This window comes from Anopheles stephensi, chromosome 2 (genome assembly GCF_013141755.1).
Source record: "Anopheles stephensi strain Indian chromosome 2, UCI_ANSTEP_V1.0, whole genome shotgun sequence".
In the NCBI taxonomy this organism is placed as follows: Eukaryota; Metazoa; Arthropoda; class Insecta; order Diptera; family Culicidae; genus Anopheles; species Anopheles stephensi.
In genome coordinates this window covers 8455338-8478712 of record NC_050202.1, presented here as the reverse complement: position 1 = coordinate 8478712, position 23375 = coordinate 8455338, and the positions used below count along the sequence as shown (strand labels likewise).

General features: G+C 43.7%; 1 protein-coding gene across 2 annotated transcripts in view; it reads left to right on the top strand.

Annotated features, from left to right (window-relative positions):
- The window catches only part of LOC118503757 (cysteine-rich motor neuron 1 protein), a 157930-nt gene that overhangs the window by 4842 nt on the left and 129713 nt on the right, over nt 1-23375 (top strand). For both annotated transcript variants that reach the window (XM_036037414.1, XM_036037415.1), the window contains exons 2-3: nt 12484-12931; nt 18747-18874. In XM_036037414.1, the coding sequence (XP_035893307.1) occupies nt 12717-12931; nt 18747-18874 (343 nt within the window). In that variant the 5' untranslated portion in view covers nt 12484-12716. The remainder of the gene's footprint in view (nt 1-12483; nt 12932-18746; nt 18875-23375) is intronic.

Here is a 23375-nt window from a genome sequence, read left to right as displayed (position 1 = left end):
GTTGAGCGGTGTTAAAGAAATCAAATTCCTAGAAGCTTTACATACAATCTCAACACACCTGTCACTGCCGATGCGTTTGTGTGTGTACGTGCCGCTACATCTGTCACTGAAAATAATAGCAAAGTTCTGCGAGCGCCATCATCCATCATGTAAAGCATTACGGGTTTGATTTGATAAAATATGATGCATGAGCTGTGCGAAATGGATTATCAGTCGGCTGGCACACAAACATTTGTATGCCATTTCGTTGTGGAGAAAGGCTTCTTCCCTATACGATGGATGAGGCACGGCAAAAGTCATCGCCCATTTACCCTTATTGCAAACAATATTCTTTTCTTGGTAAGAGAATATATTACTGGGTGGCGAATAACGTGTCCTAAAACCGTCGGATGTAGCACACTTCACTACAGTTTTTGTATGAACAACACAAATACACCTACACGCTGGGGCATCACATCTGCCCAGTTAGCCCTCCTCTGCAGATTAGATATGCAGGACCAGCCCTGGTTAGTTGGATGTGGATGATTGAATAATCCAAACATTGCTACCGATGGTGCCGAGGGCTGCACTTCAAGCGCCAGAGCGGAGCGCCGTGGTGAAAAATTATGAAATCAAGGCAAATATTTAATCTTCATAAAACTCTCCATCACACCAGCAATCAACATGGAATTGCAGTAAAAACACAGCCCGAGCCCCGATGGAGAAAGGTCAAGGTGATGTTGTTTTTCCATTATCCATTCCCATTGCTCGAACCGTTCCCTGCACTGCTCGATGCTTTCAAGTGAATCGAGGCAACAACAAACACACACACACACACACACACACACACACACACACACACACTTCTTCAAAGCTCAGCAGGATAAATTGGCTGTGTTATGGGTGTGTTATGAGGATCCGATTGCAAACACCAGGCAAACCCGAGCATAAGTTACGCGGTGGCAAAAGATCCGCTGTGTGTCTTGCTGGTGTTATTTCTGCTGGCAAAGAGAAATAGAGCGCCGCGGTGGTGTCTATCATTTCCGGGAACATAAAAATTGTCCTCCCGTGCACTACTGCCTGTAGATGGAAGGCTGTAAATTGGAAAGGTGTCAACCGGAGCATTGCAGCAAACAGGATTATGGGCCGGATTATGGCACGTTGTTTTCGCACAACGCGTATTATCGTGTGCAGGCTCGAAGCATCATCATCATCATCGTCATCATTATCGGTATCAGACATCAATCGAGCGGGAAATGTGATCCCTGCGCTTGGTGTATTGACTTATCGGGTGTTTTTAAATGTTAATGCGATAAACGGATACTTTTAAAAAATCAAAAAGCTGTCAGTTTGGTTTTAAGCTGTCAGTTATGATGAAACGCATTATTTGCTGCTTGTGATGTTTAGCAATCAGGGTCGTGCTATAGTTGTCATGCTATGTGTATGTTTTTTGTTAAGGCGTGAAACAATCGATACACTTCATATAATACATTACTATCTATTTACACATTTATTTTATGTCATCAATTTTTGTATTTAAATCATGAGATCAAAGTTTTTTAAAAACTATGAATATATTTGAATCTGAAAATTATTTGCAAGCAAAAGTCAATTTAAAGCTCGGTCCAGCAATTTATAAGGAAGTTATTTCTTATCTTAAAAGTCATAAAAGTTTTTCATTACCTTTAAATAAATATCAAAATTATTGTTTGTGTGTCAATAAGAACTTTTGTGAAGGAACGCACATTGAATGACCTTCTCCCGGGTAATTTTTCTCTTTTGCTGCTCATTTTTTACTTGAGATTTACCATCCATCTCGCCAATCTGGTGTGAAGTGCTTATGTCAATTCAAAAGCTAAACCCGTTCAAGGGTTTTTTATCAGCTAATGAGAATAAAATAGGTGGCGTCCGGTGGCCGTGGTAATAATGGCGCCGGCCTTCACACGGAAGGACCGGGGTTCAAATAACATCTAGACCGTTTCCCCGTGCGTAGGGCTGACTACCTTACTACGGGTAAAATTAAGTCACAGAAAGCCAGAAATGGCAGGCCGAAACCCCTCTCGAGGGCTATGAAACAAGAAGAATGTCAATGCAATTGCCTTTACTCCAACGCCTATTTGAAATAAACAAGCCGATGGAAGTAGGAAAATTTATTGCACAAATAATGCTGATAGGTTATTGATTATTGTGAATAAATTTGCTAGGGGTTAACTAAAAACGAATACGACTAAACAGAACAAGCTGTGATAAATTTTGGGTTGAAAAAGATTATCAAAGAGAAAAAATTGATCAAAATATTGTAACTATCAAAAACCCTTTTTTCCCCGAGCAGCCAATTTATTCTACGCATGAAGCTTTCCCAAGTCCTGTTTTCGTCTCCACTCCCCATCCAGGTTGTGCGTAGGTCAATTGGAACAATGTTTTCGATTTGAATACGATCGCCGATGGGTTTTTTTTGTATCCCTTTTGTTTCAAGCATATTTTCCGCTGCGGTTGCGGGCCAGTTTTCGGCTGATTGGTTTGTGGGCTGTGTTGGCCCTGTTGGCTAGAAAAATACATTTTTTTCCAAATCCCCAAATCCCCCCCCCCCCCCATTGATCGTGGAAACCCATAAGCGTATGCGAACCCAATTCGGGTGAACTGGGAAAAAAGTAAATGGGAAGTTAAAATTTATTAGAGCAAAGAGCAGGAATTTAGCAAAGGAAGGCAGCGAAACAAAAGGCAGAGGAACCGATGGGAGGAGAACAATGTCACCGAGCAGACTGTGTCCAGGATTTGGTGGGGAAGTAGCTTTCGCATACGATATTGATCGGTGGGTTTTATTGAGCCGGAATTAACTTTAGCCTCACGCCACGTCACGATTGGAATCCGCCAAAGAGCACCAAGCGGCCGCCCGTTGGTGGTTTATGTTTGCTGTTGTTTTTTTTTATAAACTCGTATGCAAAATAGACGAACATATTTTTTTCCATTCAACCCGCAGTGGCCAATTTCCTGTTTTGAGTGAGAAAAAAAGTTCGAAACGGTTCAGCACAGAAAGCCAAACGGACTAGAAAATAACTCCCAACGGATATGATCGTGGCCGGATTAGGGAAAGTGGGAAATGTAAAATAGAAACAGATGATGGTAAATCCATTTTCTATCGGAATGTCCACTTGAATTGGTTTAGCTCACAACGGAGTGGAAAACCGTTTTCAGCCGTCACGTGCGCATCTTTCCAATTGCGGTAGGCGGGCTGAGCAAGCCACCAGTAACGTCGACATTAATTTTTGCCCCAAAAACACACTCGCACATTTATTACACAAAGTGAAAATGAAAATAATCTTCCTAGCTGTTCCGCTAATGGAAGGAGCTGCCGGCTCAAAACGATCACTTATCATTCGGTTAATGGGCGAAGTTCGAGTAGCGGGCTGCGCGACCTTTTTGCTGGTCTCTATGGTCGATTGAAGGTAAGATGTGCTTTGGGAAGCGAAACTGTACGCTATGACCTTTTCATCCGGTTCTCGGAACACCTCGCAGCTCAACAAGTTGCACCATCAGTGTGTCCGGTGAAGCATATCCTTCAGGCGCGGCGAGCGAGCAAGAGAAAACATCATAATCATCAACCAAAGACGTTGGCGTTTGTTATTGAAGCGCAGGGTGGAGTTTTGTTTTTCCCGTCCTGTTCGCTTCGGTTGATGATGAACATCCGCGACCTGCGCTCTTTCGCATAGGCTAAATTTTAATCCACAGCTTAGTTCATTTTGAGGTCACACCTCTCGCGATATCCCGGATGTCCTGTGGAAACGAGTAGAGGAAAAACTCTCAAGCTTGTTGCAGCTTGTCACTGAACGGCTAGGACGGTTTGAGGTGATTTTTCTTACACAGGGTTTTAAAAACTCTCCCCAGGAAAGGCGACAAGGGTGGGTTCGTTCCTCATTTAAATTTCACGCTTCGTCCGGCTGCTAACGCTGACGAAGTTTGCGTTAACAATGGTTGATCATCATGGCCGGTGGACAAAACAAAAAAGGGCCAGATGCTTTCACCGCTAAACAGAGCAGAGCAGAAAGCAGGCAAGCAAGCAATCTTCCATTTTTTTGGTCGGGGTACTCTGACTTCTGGGCAGCAGAAACAAAAAATTGCTAACAACAAACGGAAAGTCTTTTTTCCACCGAAAGAATATCTCGAGAGTTCCCATCTTGAAGAACGAATAGCGAAAAAAAAAACAGAGGACAAAACAGTCGACCCGATTTCATCTCTAGATCAACTCACCTTTACGCTTGTGATGTTTACTTTTTGTCCTTTCGAGGATTCCGGGCTTTGTTTTTTTGCGTGTTGCTCACGCTATCCCATGAAAGTTTATGTCCCATTTTTACCAACTCCAACCGAAAAAAGTGGGGCGACCCGAAGCGGTTCCTCGAGTTTCGCTTCTTCGCGATCGTATCGTGCCGGGTTCGGTTCCGGGTTTTACAGTATCATTTAATTAATATTCCGTTGCCAAGCGGCACGACCCCGAAAGACGAAACAAAAGCTGACGAAGATCTGTGAAGCGACCGCGAAAAAGAATTAGCACACAAAAAAAAGAAACGGGGAAAACTCTTCATGGAAAGTTTGTTGTGTGAAGTGGGGTTTTTTTTTTGTGCTGACGCCTAAAATTTCAAGGATAGTACGTCCGTCGTTGTATTCTGTCCTTGTGAACCGAAGAGTGCCAAGGGATGAAGATTGCGTGAGAGAGTAAAAGCAGGAAAAAAACGTTAAGAAGAGAAAGTTTGATTCGAGCCGGGGAAAAGTCACGGTGGTAAGAATTCATTAGACTCGACACGTCCGGCACTCGAACCTCGAGGAACACGCAGGATGGAAGTGTAATTACTTAGGCCCTGCCGAAAGTGTGTGTGTCTCGAAGGGTCTAGTGATGCTGCTAATGGTGTTGGGTAAGCGGACACTACTGTCGAAGATGATGATGATGATGCTGCTGCTGGTGCTGGTGATGATGATGTGGATGGGTTTTATGCGAGAGAGAATGAGTAGTTTCTAGTTTCACCCTTTTTTTTTTTTTGTCTGGACAGTCGGTCCAGTTTGACCGTTAACGTTTATAGTCACTCAGTGGCCGGTAGACTTTACCTTGGCTTGGGTTTATTGTGTATGAGGATAAAATTGTCTTACCTAATGTAATGGGAATGAAATAAGAGCCACAAGTCACGGCACCCCCGTAAAATTAGGACTAAAGTTTGGGACGAACTGTCCCCAGAATAATTGGCTCACGAGTTGGGGGACATGTTTTGGCGATTGATAATTTCGTTCCACCATCGAATTCTTAATAATAAATAAGGGCTTTTGGCAGCAGTAGCAGCAGCAGCTATCAGCTTATTGACAATTTATCAAAAACTTGTTCTCCGATCGCCCACTTTCTGGGAGAGAGACCTAAAAAGGGAAAATGAAGTTGCCTCTTGAAGAAAGGGAACCCTTGCGTAGGTGAAATATACTACTGGAACGTGTGCGCCATTCCGGCAGTCGAACGTATGAAGAGTTGTGGGCCAGTATAACAGCTCCCGGAAAATTTCACCCCCGAAACGCACTTCAACTTCTACGAAAGTAAGCTGGTTCTGTCCAAGAGTCAACAGAAAATCCGAACCGACCCAACCAATCCACTCTGCATACCATTGCAGGTCCTTCGGTCACCAGTACGGTCGGCAACTCAAAAGTGATCCCAAAACAAGCTTCCTTTCTGCTGAAGATTTAAGGACGAGAAGCAGGAACCAATTGGTAGGGATTTCGCCGGCCTCGTCTCTTCCGGAATTCGAAGGGATGTGAAATTCTTCGCACGTTTCGAGACGCGCGCGTGTGTGTGAGTTTGTGTGGGAGCCTAAGCGAGAAGCGAAAACATTCCAACGGGGATAACTTAAAGCTCTCTTCCAGGGTTTCCCTGCCAAACTAAGGCGCAGTATTAAGGAAAGTTTTTGTACGGGTGCGATAAAGGAAATGAAATATATCGACAAACTCCGGGTAAAAGTATCGCTACGATTGAGAGAATCGATCGATCAAGACGTAGGGCTCGGAAGGAGTGAAAGGCGATAGCACAAACTATTGCAAATCAAACATTGGTTACAAGTGGCATATCGGCTTGAAGCAGGGAAGGCTTCAGGGACGTTGGGAAGCGGGCACCGGCAACGGAAAGTCATCGAGCTGAGGGAATTGTGCAAACAACTTCAAACAGAACTAATCAGGACAGTTTACGAATTGTAAACGTTTCGTTTGTATTTCGGGCTGCCGTGCTCGAGACGTTCCAACGATGTTTTTCTTCGTTCCTTTCTTTTGCATTACTTTCAATCGATTGCTGTATGTTCTTTTTTTTCCTTGGTTTGGTTTGGTTTGCCGCTTCTCGTTTGTTTTGCGCTTAAAAAGATGAAAGGAATGAAAAATTGACTTTTCCTTTAGGACGTTCTTAGTTCAATAGTTGGGTAGCGACCGGAGGGGAAAGCTTCTTGCAGATTGAAGAACCGACGCGAAACGGAAAGCCAAAAAGAGTACTTCAGCTTTAGCAGGAAAAAATGAAGTGAAGCGTATCGATTCGATATCAGATCTAATGGTGTACGCGTAGTGGTGAAGGCCGAGCCGTCGAAGGTTCGGCTTTGTTCCGAACCTTGTCTTGAGCGATCTTAGCCGGCACGATTCCAATCCGGGCGTGCTGTTTGTAAACAGGGAGCCGAGTTAAGCAAGAAGCAAGTAAAGCCCACGCCATCTGAATTTCGCAACCTCATTTCCACCTCCGATCTCAATCAAGAATACACGGAAAACTCCGGACAAATCGATTGTGATGCCAAGCTGTTTGGAGCATCCGTTTCAACGATTCCCATTCCCCCCGATGGGCCTCAAATAGACAATGGATGACAAATGATGAGGATAGGAACGGGTTCCGTTCGCTCACGTTGTCCATTGTTGTCCAGAGGCTTTTCAGAGTTTCCACGGTCCATTTGCTGGCACTGGAAGGAAGGCGGGCGATCGAGATTCGTTTCAGAAACGAAAAGCGGCAGAAAATGCTTTCATTGATCACCCATCAGATGGAACAGATTTTTCCACCATTAAGGGGTTGTAACTGTATGGGAAAACCGTATCCCTATCGCTCTGTTCGTTATCTGTTGTTCTGTGTTGGAGCATTTCTTTTCCGATTATTTCTCTACGGGCAAGGTTCGTCAGGCTGTATCTTTCTGCTCGATGAAACAGACGGTGTTGGGTCGGAAAATTGAAGCGAAAAGTAGTGGCAGTAGTGGCGATCGAAAAAATCGTTTTATCGTCACATCTACGAAAGCGAGCAATTTGTTTCACATTTGTAGATTTTGTTTGATAGTGTGATAGTTTGGCGAGCATTGAAGGAAAGAATAGTAAGTTTATTTTGTAAAATAAAATGTAGTAGAATAGATAGATTGTATTAATATAATGAAAACTCTTTCGTTTGGAGCGAAAGCTTTCTTGGGGTTGATTTTAATCGTTTCCTAATAAACCATTCTAATTATTTTACCTTTTTTCTTGGAGATATTTACAAAATTATTATGGCATTCAAACTTTTTATTATATTTCATTTGACTTTCCCATCGTGAAAGCACCAAGAACAACACGATTGAGGCTTCAACCGGTACCAGCCACCAGGCGCCTCCACCGGATCATGAATAAATCAGCTGTTTGCTGGGACATGATTGCAGCAAATTGTTCACCTCGTTGTAGAACATGGGGGGCACAAGAAGAAGAAAAAAACTCTGACTTAATCTCTGCTTTAATTACTCTGCCACTTATCCCGGATGCGTCCTTAGCCCGGTTGCTGATACGTTGATTGTGCGGTTCTTCCCAACCAACCGACGGGACGGGATTCTCTCTCCCATCCCAACGCTCGGGTAATTATCGTCTGTCACTTTGGTCGTGTCGTGCCCTTCTAGGATGGAAGGGAGGAAAACTTTCTCCCATTTTGTGCATAAATCGTTCACAAAGCTCGGTGATAAATCATCACTTGAAGCGAACGCCTATAGGAACAAGGCCCGTGCTCGTGCCACAAAGCAGCGGTAAGATCTCACAAGCAGATCGCTACCAATTTCCGATTCTATTGTTTGGAGGAAGCAAAGCAAAACATGGAGAGGAAAATTCTGGACCGAGCGGGAAACTGGGAATCAATAGGCGTGAAAGCAGAGATTTTGGAACGACATTCCTGTGTTCATGAAAATAAAAGTGAAGCCACGAGACACACAAATACAGCCCACAAATTGAAGCGAGGTGGTCTTTACTTCCGCTCGGCTTTGCTTCCTGTTCCATTCCAAGGCTTTCGACCACCCTCGGTCTTGGTTCAAAAATTGGCCACATTAAGCATAATTTATAAGCGTCTATTTACGCAGCTTTATGCGGCCTCGTGGAAAAGTTTCCTGTCCATCGTGTCTTTCGAGCTTCCCGTTGGCGTGTAATCCGATAAGAATGCCCCGGGGGAAGGATTTCTTTTACAGCGTCTTTTTTTCCCGGTTTCGCATTGCTCCGCGAATCCTGGAAGTGATTGAAGTGCCAGGGGTTTTTGATTTTCCCCGGTGAAGGTGAATAGCCAAGGGGGACATTGGTGTATGGTTTGGCGAAGCTCTACGGTGTCAGTGAACGAGGCAGTGAAAAAGCTTGCTAGTTGGTTCTTTTCTTCGAGAATGAGGTTAGTTTTGCTGGCCTTTTGTGTGTGTACACGGGTTCCCTTTTGTTAGAGTAGTGCCGTCATTTTAAGGCAAATTTTCCCCACCTCATAAGCTGGCAGGAAAAAGTGAGAGCTTTTCCCAATCCCCAAAACCTAGTTATCATATTTCATGTACACCAACGGGGTTTTGCTGCCTGTCTTCATCCGGGATACAGGTCGTTTGCTACCCAGTGCTCGTAAGGATTACAGCAATTTTAAGTACCCCAACGAGCTCGAACTGCTAACATACCCTTGGTAGGTCGATGCCGGGTGCTCTAGATTTAAAAGTCAGCAGAGGCAATTCATCGTGTACGAAGGTGAACCGAGGTTGTTTTCTGATTTTGGGAGGAGCAGGCCTTTTTTTCGTCATCGCTTATTCCCTGCTTTATTGCCGAGCTTCACGTGCCTTTCGGGCCGGCTGGTTTGGGTCGGATATTTGGAGTTGAAATATTAAAGGTAAACGCGTTTGAACGCGAGGCTCGTTACGCTTTGCTTGAGTAGCATGCTACGCACGGTGGAAAGTTGAAAGCAAATCTGGCACAACTGTCGAGTCGGTAAAACCCCTCAAATTATGAAGTTGGTTACGATGGGGCGTTTCGGGGGTTTATTTTTTTTTTGTTATGTTCCCCTTTTCCCATCGTCTTTTTATTCTTCGCCGTATCAAGTTTCAAACCAACTAAAACGGCTTAATCTTCAGGTTATACTTTCTGGAGGACTTCATTCCTTGGCAAGGGTCTGCTGAGCTGGGGGCGACTAGTCTATCCGGCCCAGTCAAGTCGGTGGCGTACCGTCAACGAGCTGCTGTAAACCTCGGAAAATGTTAAGAGAGAGAATGTAAAATCACACACACACACACAGAGAAGAAAAAGCCAGCAGCACCAGCAATGGTATTAGCAGCATCCGCCGGCACAGCACAGGATGTTACGGCAATATTACCAATTTAGAGACAATAAAACCTTATTAATCTTGTTATTTATTCATAAACACTCAATTCTTTCTTGGATTACGTGCGCCGAAGAAGAAGAAGAAGGCGCAGATGGGCACAAAATAACACCCTAAAGAAGAGCACGCCGTCCGTTAACAGGCCACGTCGACAATCTCGTTCCGTCCGTCAACGCCTTTTTCAGCTCAAATCCAGCTTGGCATATAGAGAGAGAGCGAGACGAGAATTGCTTTTGCACGCCTTCCCGGAAGTACCCTGAAGATTATGAAGTACACGCGAGGCACACCGAAGCATCAACCAGGTTGAGGCACAAGAGAGTGAGCTTTCGGACCGAAGTTCAAGATTAAAACCACTCCCGGAGTAAGTGGTTGGCCGCTGTACAAATTTCTGAGCCCCCGGCTCGCTCCGCAACAATGGAGTGGGATTTTCTTTGCTCAGGGTTGGATAGAAATTTGACGCCCACACGACCGAAAACAAGCGGGGGAAGCGCATTAGCTTAGTGCGTTAAACCGTTGGGTGCTTCGGTTTGCGTGTGGGTAGTTGAGGATTAAAGTCGATTTAAGCCATAAAAGGGGTACTGCTTTTTTGTGATGAACGTCATACTTTTGATGGGCTTAGCCGTGAGCTGCTCACGAGCGTGTTGTTCGGAATTTTGCTGGTGGAAAGAATATATTATATAGCTTAATGAGAATAAAACCATGTGAGTTTGGTGTCCATTATGATTTTTTTTACGTGTGATCATGCTACAAATTAATATTGCGATGTTTATAGCACTTCAAAGGTTTTTTATAGCAAACCAAAGCATTCTAACGAATCAATCTTTTGGGGCAATCCGGTGGTCGGTGTGACAGCGGCACCGGTATTCACAAGGCAGAAGCGTGGTTTAAATCCCTTTTAGACCACCTTCCGTACGCAGGGCTGACTACTTTGCTACGGGTAAAATCAAGTCACAGAAAGCCGGAAAAAGCACACCGAGTCTTTTCAAGGTTGCAGCGCCAAGGAAGAAGAAGAATTGATCGAAAAAACGCCAGAAAAATTTCTAACTTATTCTATTATGTTTTGCTATGTATGTAGGATATTAAAATTGTTTAGAGATTAAACAATTAATTCGTCTTCGATCACGTTCGATACGTCTTTAAAAACTTTAAAGTGCATGAATAATGAACAGATTATCTAATAAAATGTCTGTAAGAGTATTCTAGCTAAAGCAATAACCTTATCAATAAGTTCAATCCCATAAGGATTGAAGCAACAGTATTTTTAATTAAAACCCCGTATTTGTACTACACGGGAACGTATTGCCATCGGAACACCCCATCAGGCTTATCGTTCCTACCAGCATATATTTCATCAGTACAATGTAATATCATTATTCCCATCAGGTCATTTACTGTACCATTCCTGCTCTGTCCTGCTCGTCAGTTCCCCCGTAAAGGAAAGCATTATCCCCTTCAATCAATTCTTGGCCACAGTCCAAAAATACCACCAGAAAAAAGCTCACACAAACGCTGGTGCATGACGATTTCGGAGTTGGTGAGCTGAGTCGAGTGCGTTTTTGTTTCGCGTTATGAAACTGAATGTCATCCGGTAATGAAAAATTCCACGAATTGTATTACCGTTCATACCGTTCCATTCTTCTTTATTGTCTTTTCTTCTCTCTTTTTGCCCCCTTCTGTGGCTTCACTCTTAATGCTTTAACGAATGCATCATCACATCAATGCTAACGGAGCTCTCTGTGTTTTTTAAATATCTTTCACACAGGTTAATACCCATCACTGCCGATTGTTCGCACGCATGTAACGATTAATTTCATCCAGCCACACCACCACGACACAACACAGCCATCGAGCAAACGAGAGAAAATGGCACAAGGATAAATACGGCTTGTGGTGGCCACAGCAGCAGCAGCAACAGCAGCAGCCCATTCAATGTATGCTTCAGCTGCACACAAAGTAATAACGCTGCCATGCAATTCACCGATGACAACCGTTGACCATTTAAAAGATAATAAAGCTTAACGTACAAAACGATTATTTCTGTGGCCCGACTGCGAGGCGTGGAAAGAACCAAAAAAACAACAACCTCCAGGAGCAAAGTAATGCTCAAGAAGAGCTTCGTGAAAGATAGCACAAAAAACCGACCGAAACATCGCCACCAGAAACAAACGCCACAGTTGGCGTGCCATTCGAGCACTCAAACTGGAAAATGGGAAGAAGAAACAGAAAAAAGATGGAGCTAAAAATTGTCACCGGCACTGTCGTAAATTAAATTTTATGCACCATACGGAACAATCATCGGTGGCAGCCCTTGAGCGCGTAGCTGTCAAAACAGTAACGCCTGCCCCAAGCGCGCGGCTCGCCTCTCGGAAGCTGTCAGTGGTGATTTTATTTTATTTCCCTAATGTTTTATGGCGGGAGCGTTTTCTTCTGCGTTGTTGTTGTTGTGCGTCCCAGCACACTTCCACTGCCCGGACGCGGTTGAACAGAATCGTAATTTACGCGAACGCTCGACTCTTTCAACGGCTCGTTTAAATCGTCATGTTCTCGCTCTCATCCTCTGTGTGTGTGTGTGGTGCTTTTACATTTCTATTTCATTTTCCAGCTGAAAAGATACACCCACAGCACGGATGGGAATCCGTGAGAGTGCACGAGCAAAAGTGGCCCCGGCCCGCTAGTGAGTGGCAGTGGAATGCGTGTAACGAATTTTCCACTTATTCCAGCAGATTAAAGCGGGATTGTGTGGGGTTTATCGTGGGAAGGAAAATTTTGCCCGCCGGAAAGCTTGCCCAAATAAATCGAACCAAAAGCTTTGAAGCCACCGTTTGTGCTTCTTTTATTTCTTTTTCTCTGAAGCCTAGTATGATGATTTTCACCGTGTTTTACTATTTCCCCAGTTTGAAGTGGCTGTAAGTGTGAGTGTGTGCGAGTGCGTGGCGACTATGTATCGAAGGGCCTCGGTTCCCGTTTCAAACGTAGTGAGTGTTTCAACGTGAAAAAAAACCCGTGTGAGAGTGCTCGACCAAAATTCCCTGCAGCAAGTCAGAAGACCCCTAGCGATTGCCCGTTCGTCGGTCCGGCACGCGAGAGCTTCAGCACCGAAACACCCGTTCCGGGATGCCATGAATCGATGGGCGAGAAAATGGGAAAAGTTCTAGCGGCCATCCCGGCGCTCAACGGCAGCATATCGACGATAAATTTCAGCATTAAGCTGCTCATCTACTGTCTGATGGTGCTGAATGTGAAAACTTTCGGCCTGAAGTGCGTCTGCAACCCGGACGAGTGCGACGTCATACGGCCGGAGGACTGCCCGGGCAAGGGCTACATCGTGTGGGATCCATGCAAGTGAGTAGAGCGGCTATTTGTTTTCTTCCATTTGTTCCCCCAAATTTCAAAGGGCCCCCACGAAAGGTTTTTTTTATTTCCACGCTTGGCCCATTTGCACAACGCCCTCTCGATTTTTTCGGCTGCGTGCTACGAAGTGTCGTGCGCCCAGAAAAGGGTCGGCCTCGATCGTTTGATGGGTTCATCATTGGATAATCAGAGGCTGCAGATGGAGAGCGAAAGAAAATGGGTGCACGGGTAGAAGCGAAATGCCCTTTTTTCCCGAAATGATAACAGTATCCTGGGTATTGCTTTTGTCAGCCAATTGCTAGGGCTAGTGTTAAATTGGGGCAGCCGTATATGTGTGCGTGTGTGGGTTTTAGTTATGTAAGTCTTCCTCGGCCCACCCATTCGAACAGGAAACTGTCAAAAAAGCGTCCCCGTACCATTAACATGAGATTTAGATTAGTTCCATGAAGTGGTTTATTTTCATCCATTTGAACTTTATCGCTTGTTCAGTTTCGTTTCGGCCCCGGAACTGGGTGCTCAACTTCAACACGCCCGCTTCCGGTGGCCACTGACCTGGACGAGTTTCTAGTCGATTTTTTTTTCTTTCTTTTGTCCAATCGCTCCTAAGTAGGGACCACATCCGGTCGTTAAATGGGATGCTTTAAAGCATCAATTTATGATGGTGATGGCAGCTGCTGTCTTTAAAAGGTGGCTGGTGCAACAAGTTTTTCTTTTCGGTTTGGGGGGTTTTTGATTTGGTCTAGCATTTGTAAGGTGAAGGGTTTGGTACCCTAAATGGTGCAAAATGGTTGTGCATAAAATTATTCCCAGCACGTACGAATGGTTTTCTATGAGATAGATACGATAAGGAGGTTGTTTTTTTTTGCAACATGTATCTGAGGGTTATCTTGGTGGTGAATAGTTTAAGCTGAACTTAAATTATGTTGGACATAGCTCCATTATTTATGATTTTCTTAGTTAACCTTCTAAAACATTGCTTTCATACCGCTTAGCTACTCGTGAAAGTTTCAAATACATATTAAACTTAGATGACAACCTTCCGCTGTCGATCCTCGGTACAATTTTCGATCGCCGGAACTTGAAAAGATCAGGAAAAGTTTTACCCACCAAAGTTTAACTACCGTTGGCAGCTTAACACAGCCAGTGTCAAACCCAGGGGCAAATGATGTGGGTGACGCCTAACGTCATCAACACAACGACATACCAGTGTAGCAAATAAGGGGAGCAAAGAAAGCCAAGTTTTTTTTTCACAAAATTCTTGTCAATATCTTGTTTTTCGTCACTTCTTCGCCACCATTTCAAAGTGATGGTGCAAAATTGATCTACCTTCTTGATTCGACAAACTCCTTGAAGAAGTTAGGCTTTGAGGAAACCAAAATTTACATACGAGGAATTTTGCATCTCGCTTAGGAGCGGTCGCTTGTTGCGGAGGCATGTTCTCAGCATGCTTCCCGAGCAGCCTTGGCAGTGGTCACGATCCTGTGTCGAAGATTGTGGGATGACATGTTGCAAAGCATTTGTTTATCACTGCGGTAGATGGTAGATTGCTAAAGCAAACACGCACACGCCCGGAAAGTTGGCCTTTTCTGGGAATTCGTAAACTCGTCTCGCTGAAGGACGTATGCTGTAAAGGTATTCTGTTAAAGTTTTGTAAAGAAAAATTGTTGTTGTACTTTGCGAAGGTTATGTGAGCCGAAATTGAAGCGTAAAATAAGGAAAAGTATAAAACTTTTCGGCCTGAAAATTTTATTTACATCATTTTTTAATAGAAATTAGTTCTAGTATATGATTTTGAATTTTAAGTGAGAAGATGCATTTCAATACGATGCATGAGACGATGCATACTTCGGTTCCTCTGATGCATTTAAAATATTTTTTTTTAAATTTAAACATCGTAAGATGGTTGAATCTTATTGAAAGGATTTTCCAAAAGGCTTGAAGCGATCAATCGCTATAAATATGGTCAAAAATATTACTACCGATACTGAACCACCAGGCGTCTCCATCATTAATTGACGTTTTTTATCGATTTTTATTACACTAATAAATTAAATTTTTCAATGCATATTTAAGATTGCATATTTCAAATAATGATCAATAATTTCTCTAGTGTACATGAATAATAATGTGATAGTGAACATTTGTAAAACGAAATGAGTAAATGCAACCCTCTGCAAGCAGACGAGGTAAAGCGAGATTCAGAAAGAATGATATCAAAAAAAAAAAGTTTCCTCACCTCACGAGTTGTTGCTAGATTTTGTTCAAAACTCTTTTAATCGTTATGCGTATTGAATAATTTTTATTTATATTGATTAGGAATGAATGAACACATTTCAAGACGGAAAAGTAAAGTTTAGTGATACAAATATTTAACAGTTATCTAAAATGGCCAGGCCATCCCTAATGAGTTAAAAAATCCAACAAATGTCAAAAAAAACCAAGTCGTAGTTCCTGAAGCTGTAGCTGAATTAACTTTCTTCTGAAACAATTCTAAATATACGCTCTCACTCACACACATTAACACACGCAAACGCGCTTCGGAATCACTTTGGAGGTCACAATTCGTAACAACCGCCCGCAAGCTCTCATAAATGTCGTTCGCAATGGTGCTCTAGCCTTATGTATATTGACGTGAACTACACGCCATAAATTAGCCGCTTTATCGCACTGGCCTGCCCACCCCATTGCACACCCCGTGCGTGGAAAAACGAAGCGAATCGTAAAACCATGCTTTAGCTTCAAATTTATATCTTCCAAATAGTGCAATTAACACCCGTACCGCGTCACACACACACCCACTGCTTGCCTTCCTGTAGGTATCACGGAGAATTTCAATCCGCAGGTGGAAATGTTTGGATTTTCCATTCACCTTCGTGGCCAGATTTCCAGGTTGGCGAGTAGTCGCGCGAGGAAACAGGCTCACCTTGAACGTTAATTTATGGTCAGTTCGTGCGAAGCGCCCATTTCGGAAATCTGTACTATTCGTATCCTATTTGAGCGGCCATGGCAGCGGGTGTCGGGTTGGGCGAGGAAAATCACGCGACCATTTTGCTTTACCATCCAGATGGCACGACATGGAATTAAGGGGAATCCGTGTGGAGTGCTCCAAAATTGACTCTTGATCAATTGGTCAGTAGCCTCTTTAAGTACCGCCGTACGCTAATTACACCCTTTGAAAAGTGGAAAATAGTTTTCCAGAAAATGAGCAGAAAATAGAGGCCATTAAAAAGAAAGCTCATCGAGCTTTTCTGCCAGTTGGGTAAATTAATGTTTCCCATGCTTCATTCCTCTTCTAATTTCACAAACGACCATTTCCGTTGCAAAAAAATTTTTCCTCGCTGTAAATCCACTTTCAAAAATCTCACCGAATCACTGTTCCCTGTGTTAATATAATGTTTTGGCTACTTGAAAAGAAAAAAGAAAGGTGTTTCACCCTGTTCGTTTTGAATTCCCTTGGCAGCAAATTCCCGTGATCCATGCTCGTAGTTTGCATGCTACAATCTGAACAATCCGTCCGCTGTATTTGGCTGCAGGGTTTAGGGTGGATACATCGGCATCTGAGCCCTTTTCTCACCCACATAAAGGAAGTTTAGTTCCATTTCTATCCGGCACAAATGTGTCCTAGCTTCCAATTCGGCATTTGTCGGGGGTGTTCGACGCTTTCGCCCATTTGCTTGGTTTTATTTTGTTCCTTGCCCGGTGCGCTTGCAAATTCTTGCTCTTTTTGACACCTTGCTCGAGACGCTTTTTTACGATCGTTCCACAGTCGCCGGCCGGCTGGACAGTGAGGGCGAGTTTCGTGTTGGAATCTTTTTTTTTGCTTTCTTTCACAGGGTTGATTGTACTTCAACCCCTCGAGCTTCCCCATAGCACCTTCTTTTCACACGCGTGTTCTTTGGTTCGTTTTTGTTGTCTTCATTTTTCACCTCACATCAGACACCGTGCGATATTTGGCGAGAAGGATATTGCTCCCTTCAACGTTCTTTTTTTTCTCCTTTGCTCTACTATTCACCTGGCCACACTCAGTGGGTGTCAATAATGTTTTGGGCTGTGAATGCTACTGCCCAGGATGCCAGAGCAAAGCAAATAGAAAGGGAGGGGAAAAACGCGAGGGGACAAAAAATCACGACAAGCGATGAATATTCAACGGAACCCGAGCTAGAACCAGAGCTGCCCAGAAGCAATCCCCAGGATAAACTATGAATTCTTAGTTTCTGCTGTGTACCGAGAGCATGTCGGGTGTGGAGTTTTCCATGTGAGAGGGTGCAGCAAAAAAAAATGCCACCCTCCCAAGAACTCCGTAAGGCTTAAGGGCAAGGTACATGGCTCAGGAGGTGCTGATTATTTGCTGATAAACCACTCGCCTTTTTGTGTGGTAGTGATTGCATGTGTGTGAATGAAAAGAAAACGAGAAAGAGAGAGAGAAAGAGCTTGAAAAAAAAAATCAAGGGACTATTGGACAAATGGAAAAGGTTCACAAAGGCTCGGTTTGGTCGGTGTTAGTTTGAAGCAGCGTGTCAGCAAGAACTTTGGTACTAAACTCGACTACTTGACCAAGGCGGGGGTTCGGCAATGTGTGACGCTTCGGATTATCGTCCGGAGAAGTTTTTGGGTGTAAGTGTTGTACTTTTTTTCTGCTCATTGTATTTGTGTGAGTGTGTAAAGGGTAGTTGTTATTCCTAGTTATTCATACACACTCGACCGGGTAGCAAGGGTAGCAGAGCGAGCAAAACGGGCATTCGTTGGGGTGATCTTAATGGACATGAGGCAGGTTCAAAAAGTTCAGAGTGTTCGTGCTTACGTACGGTGGATTGAGATAGGACGAATCGCCACCACTACAGTTGGTAATTGTTAGCCATTTGTCTACCAACTGGATCCGGTACCGTTTGCAAAACTTCTGCCCTGGGAGGAAAAAAATGGAACCGAAAGGACCCGAGTGTTAAATATATAGTTGACTGCTTTGAATGATAACCTTCTTTCAATTACGCTAACGAGAGACCTTCGCAGTGAAACATGTTCACCCATCATAGGGGTGCTTATTTGAAGCTATTAAAAATTGCCCAACACAGTCCCAGATTTTTTGTTCTAACATTAAGAACATAAAAATGTCCTCAAACACACCTGCTTCACTTGGTCATTATTGGTTGACTTCATCGTGATAGTGATCGAGGCTCATTCCTGCTACAGGCAATCAAAACGTCGATGGAGACGCCTGGTGATTATGGTTTGTGTGCACTCATTTTCATCGCTTGATCGGTGTGGCCTCTTTTCGAATTACCAGCTACTACGTCACATGTGGTTTGGGAAAGCACTTTTCCGTCAAACCCCAAAATCGATGCTCGTAAAAACTAACCCCCCCATGGCATGGCAAAAAGTCACGAACTCGGTGATTTCCCCATCCAACGGCGGGTCGGAAAATGATTGCTATAGTTATTTCTCGTTCCTCGACGGCGTGTTTGTGTGTGTGTGTGACCTGAAACTTTTCATTCCCTAGTTTGTTGAGAAAAATAAATGCTGCAACAACGACCAGCCCAACCATCTTGTTTGTGGAGTGATGGAAAATTGTTAAATTTTAACTCCCAACGAGCACAATCAACCAGGCGCACACTTGACAACTCGACATTGCAACGGTCGGTAGCTTGTTGATTTTTTTGTTGTTGGCTTGGTGAATTATTGTACAACTGCCTTTTTCCCGATTTCAGCAAACTTCATCTTCATTCTCTTCCTATTTGATTGTTTTTATGATTTTTTCCCCACATGAAGTTACTCTACGTTTTTTCTCTCTTACTCTGTTTCACATACACAGGTGCTGCAAGGTGTGTGCTCGAACGCTCGGCGAAGCTTGCGGTGGACCGGGTGGATTTTCCGGTACGTGTGAACCACCACTTAGCTGCGTTTCCAAGCCACCGGTCGGTGGTTCCGGCGTGTGTATGGGTAAGTAATGGGCGCCCGCACGTGTGTGTGTGCGGTTGTCGCATCAACTACGCACCAAGTTTTGAAATGGCCATTATCGGGAAAACGTGCACCTACGGGTGGGTCATAAAATCGGGGTTTTCCTCGTTCGGTAGGGAGCACCTTAGCACCATAAACTTGGGGAAACAGAAACCAAACGGAGGGGTAGGAATCAATTTGTCAACCACCAGGTCAGGAGGGCAACTTCATAAATTGATCCTCTTTGCGCTGCGATTAAATGGAATCGAGCTCTGACACATACAGTCAGAGGGAGAATGGAAAAAAACGCACGCACAGGTGTATGAGGGATAACGATTAGTCGATTACATCGATACAAAGTGGGTTTGCTTTCCAATTTACACTTCATAAATTATCGATTAACGATGCGGTTAAAATGTGTGCCCCGTAGCATTTTAAACTGAGCGGCTACAACGGTCATAAAAATGCAATAATTAATGGATTTTGTGGCTTAGTGTAATAACTGTTGTCATATTTCCGTCACCCGCCCATCATCGGTTGGGCTGGGTCGGTGAATCATTTCATAATTGTGTTTTATGTGAATTGATTTTTGCTGGCACACGATTGTGTGTCGCTTTTGCTCATTAGTGTAACTCGATGATGAGTTGTTGATTAATTGTTGGCCATGGGGGTTTTGCCGGCACTATTTGATGTCGGATGAATTAAGTTGTAAATCAGGATTTTTTTTATCCCGTTTATGGCAATCGTGTAAGCAATTATCAGGACAGTTGTAGAGAAGTGAAAAGAGCAAAAGGTTAAATTCTTTTCAGTTATGTAATTTGAGCGAGATATTTAAATTTGAGACCTTTGTTGTCATAAGGTTAAAAATACCATTCAGTGCGTAATAAACTTAGTAAAGATCATTGTTCAGAGCACCAGAGCACCAGAATGAAGAATGCACAAAAAGGAGAAAAAATTGATTAATATATCACCGTTTAGTGTTTTTTTCACTTCTAAGGGGCGAACAAAATCAAAGAGTTTTTTTTTATTGAAAAGTAAAACTATCAAGTCCTCTGTATGGATACTGCATTGAAGGATCAGTTTAACAAATAGAGAGCTTACGGAAATTTAGACTTCAAAATTTAAGACCTCAGCTAATGAGCCCTCACTACACGTTAAATGTTTAATGCTATAAATAATCCAAATTATGCTATAAATGACTCCCGCCATGAGTTCATCACATAATTTTTTAATATATTCCCTACACAAACACACAGCAAAATGACCATGTCCAACTAAGCCAACGAACTTTGCCTTGTTTTTTTGTGGGCGCGCGAAAAACATTGTCCTGAAAACCGTTCCCCATGTGGAAACAGTTTTTCAAACTAAGCTTCACGAGCTAGAAAATTTACTGACAAAAATAAAAAAATCGAGACGAGGAGAAAAAAAAAGTCCCCTACCATAACAGTGTGTTTATGGAAAAGATTGAATGAGAACGGGAGCAAATAGAAAAAAAATTGCAATGAAACAAAAAAAGGAAGGCAAAACAGACAAGCACAAACATAAGCGAGTAAATATTAGCTCTAGCCGCCGAGATGCTTCCGGTGCCACATGGCTACGGGAAGTCTGTCGTTCCAGAACGAACGGCGGTGCTTACTTGGCGGTGGATGGCAACCATCCACCCACACCGGAATCTGGGGACGCTGAAGTACACCGTACCGGGAACCATCGATAGGCAACTGTGGGCGACAACGATGGGCTCTCACACGAGCGAGCGTCCGGCGCTCGGTTCGCTGTGGAAGAGATTTAATTAAAATGAAATTAAATCTGTTCCAAAGTAATTCCCCGTCCGGTCGAACGTCTGACGTCTGACGACCGATGGGTAGAAACTTGCTCGGATGTCTCGCCCCAGCACATCCATGGAACAAGGACGAGCGGTGACAGGGCAAGTCATCGCCGTCGGGGGCGCAACCGGAACGCAAGAGAAATGACCAAGCCACGGAAAAGAAGTTTATTAATCATCAGTTATTTAGGTGGATGAAGGTCCAGAGTGGAGTGGCGAATAATTTGATCGTAATCTCCGCCGGACTTCAAAAAGGATGACGGTTTTCGTGAGCATGGCTCTTACAATTGTCATCGTTAAACCGATCCTTAAATCCACGACTGTTTAAACCAGATTGACGTGTCTCGTACCGTGCACCAGCAACAACAAGCGCCATTGTTCACACGCATCAAATTATAAAAGGGAATTGATGACACCAAGACATTACTCCCGGTGCTTATGGTTGTCTCAACTGTCTTGTAATTACTGGCACGTGCATGCATTACACGAAGGTGCATCATGTTGCCACACATTAAGTTCACATTACAAATTATCTTCTGCAAGTGCATCTGCCAGTGCGTGTGTGTGTGTGTGTCTGCGTTGCCGCAAACTGTCAGCAGTGGAAGAAGAGTTGAAAGACACGCTGTGGCACGTGGCATTACCTTTACCAGGTTCGCTTCCCGTCGACGGTCATTAACACCACCCGTTCTGTCGCTCCAGGGTGGAATGGACTAATGGAATGTAAGCAAATCACAAGCACACTTGCTTTGCTCTTTCTTTGCACTGTCTAAGGGTGCGGGAAAAGTTCGCCTGTGGCAAGAACGAAAAGTAGTTAGCAAATGTAAAGTAGGTGAAGTTATTAGAAAAAAATGCACATAAATTTTAGAACAACCCCGAGATGCCCATCCTAGGAGTCCGTTGCAAATTATCCTCTCAGTTTACACTCCATACTTTGTGTGTTTGTTGGGTGTCCTGTAGCATTTTTTGTGTATTTTTCATGCTGTTTTTTTTTCCTCTCTTCTCTTCCCGTACTCTCAAATGTGCCATAAGGTAGAAACCGGATACTGCTACACATTGAGTAACTATTGCCGTTTTTTTGTGTAAAGTTCCAGCTTTTGTTGGATGCCGAGTTACTGGCAACCAGCTTGTTCGCCTGCCGGGTGTAAAAGCTTTTATTTATCACAAACCACCGTTCGGGACGAGTCGCTTGCAGCAAGCAGGCAGACACCGGACGACAACTTTGGGCCCGATGTCCAGCGGTCCAGTGAGATATTGGATTGTGGAGCTTGCAGGCGCTGGGAGGGTTGGCCACCTCTGTCTTTCAGGATAGATTAACCCATTTTATCTGTTTCCTGCGGTTTGCCACAGCCTGCCAAGTGCAATGTTTTCAGTGTGGCCAGCAACGTACGTACAGCGCTGTTGTTTATGCTGTTAGCCACTAGTGACAGCAGAAAAAAGGCACTCATTGCCCTCCATACCTGGGTTGGGATGTGTAGACGAGAGTGTTTTTTTTGTGTGCTTTCGCTATCCTCATCTGCCCAGCATCTCACACGAGCAAGAGGTGAGCTGTTGCAGAAGAATATTACTCAACGAGCTATATATTTTTGGGTTGCGAACAATTCGTTGCAGGGGCTCTATAAATTGGACTGTATCTGACTGAGCACCCACCTGAAATTGAAGGGCAGCAAGTACATCAGATTTGTATCGGTTCGGTGATCGAAATAAAAAGTACTACCTTCACGAGAGAACAGGAGAGAAAATGGCCGGTATCGATCTGGGAGCCCGTATAACCTGGGCCAAACAGAATTTGTTCCACTCAATCTATCTGCCGGTGCCTGGGATATGCTCCGACTTCTTTTGGTCCTCCACACACGCAGTCAGTCAGCGCGAGACCAGGAAATGGATATCAGTTTCGTTTTCATTCTCTTAGGAATGTGCAGTAAAGAAAGAAGAAGACGAAGAGGCGACGCGCAACAAAAAAAAACCTTTATGGACGCAGAGAGACGCACGCTTTTGGGTGGTTTTTCTTTTCCTTCATTTGTTTTTTGCTTTGGGAAGGGATGGGAAATTGTCTGAGAAAATTCAGCCACTTTTCAAACTGGATGCAAAGTGGACAGGTAGCGGCCGGTAGGGTCGAACCGAGGTTTGGGAAATTGGATTTCTGTGGTCTTGTGTGCACCGGGCATACACCGGGCGACTGCTACTGATGAAACACCTCTCGGGGTGGAGGAGTCTCAGTGAAAAAAAGAAAACAGAGTCTGCAGTGAGAAAATTATTCGCACATTTTGAGACAGTACAGTTGGGTAGAATCCGTGAGACGGTTGTGTTTGGGAGGTTTGAAGGACGAATGAATGAAATGAAGATTTGCTGCAAATTGTTTCGAAACGTTATTTCATCGGGGGATAGTTCCGGGTGGGAACACCAGCCCAGTATTTTGAGAAGTAAAAGGTTTTTTATTTTTAAAGAGCTGAAGTTTTATTTTTTTCCGATGGAAAACATTTATTTGCAACAGTTTGAATGAGTATATCAAAACGCACTGTGCTTTTGATAATAAGCTTTCAAAATCGGATTTTGAGGAGTTAAAATAAATGTACCTAGCCATCCCAACATAACGAGAACGGTAAAGCTATGATGAAAAACGAAAATGGAATACAAATTTTCAAATTTTCCTTTAATCAGCTTACTTAACAAAATATGAAGTAA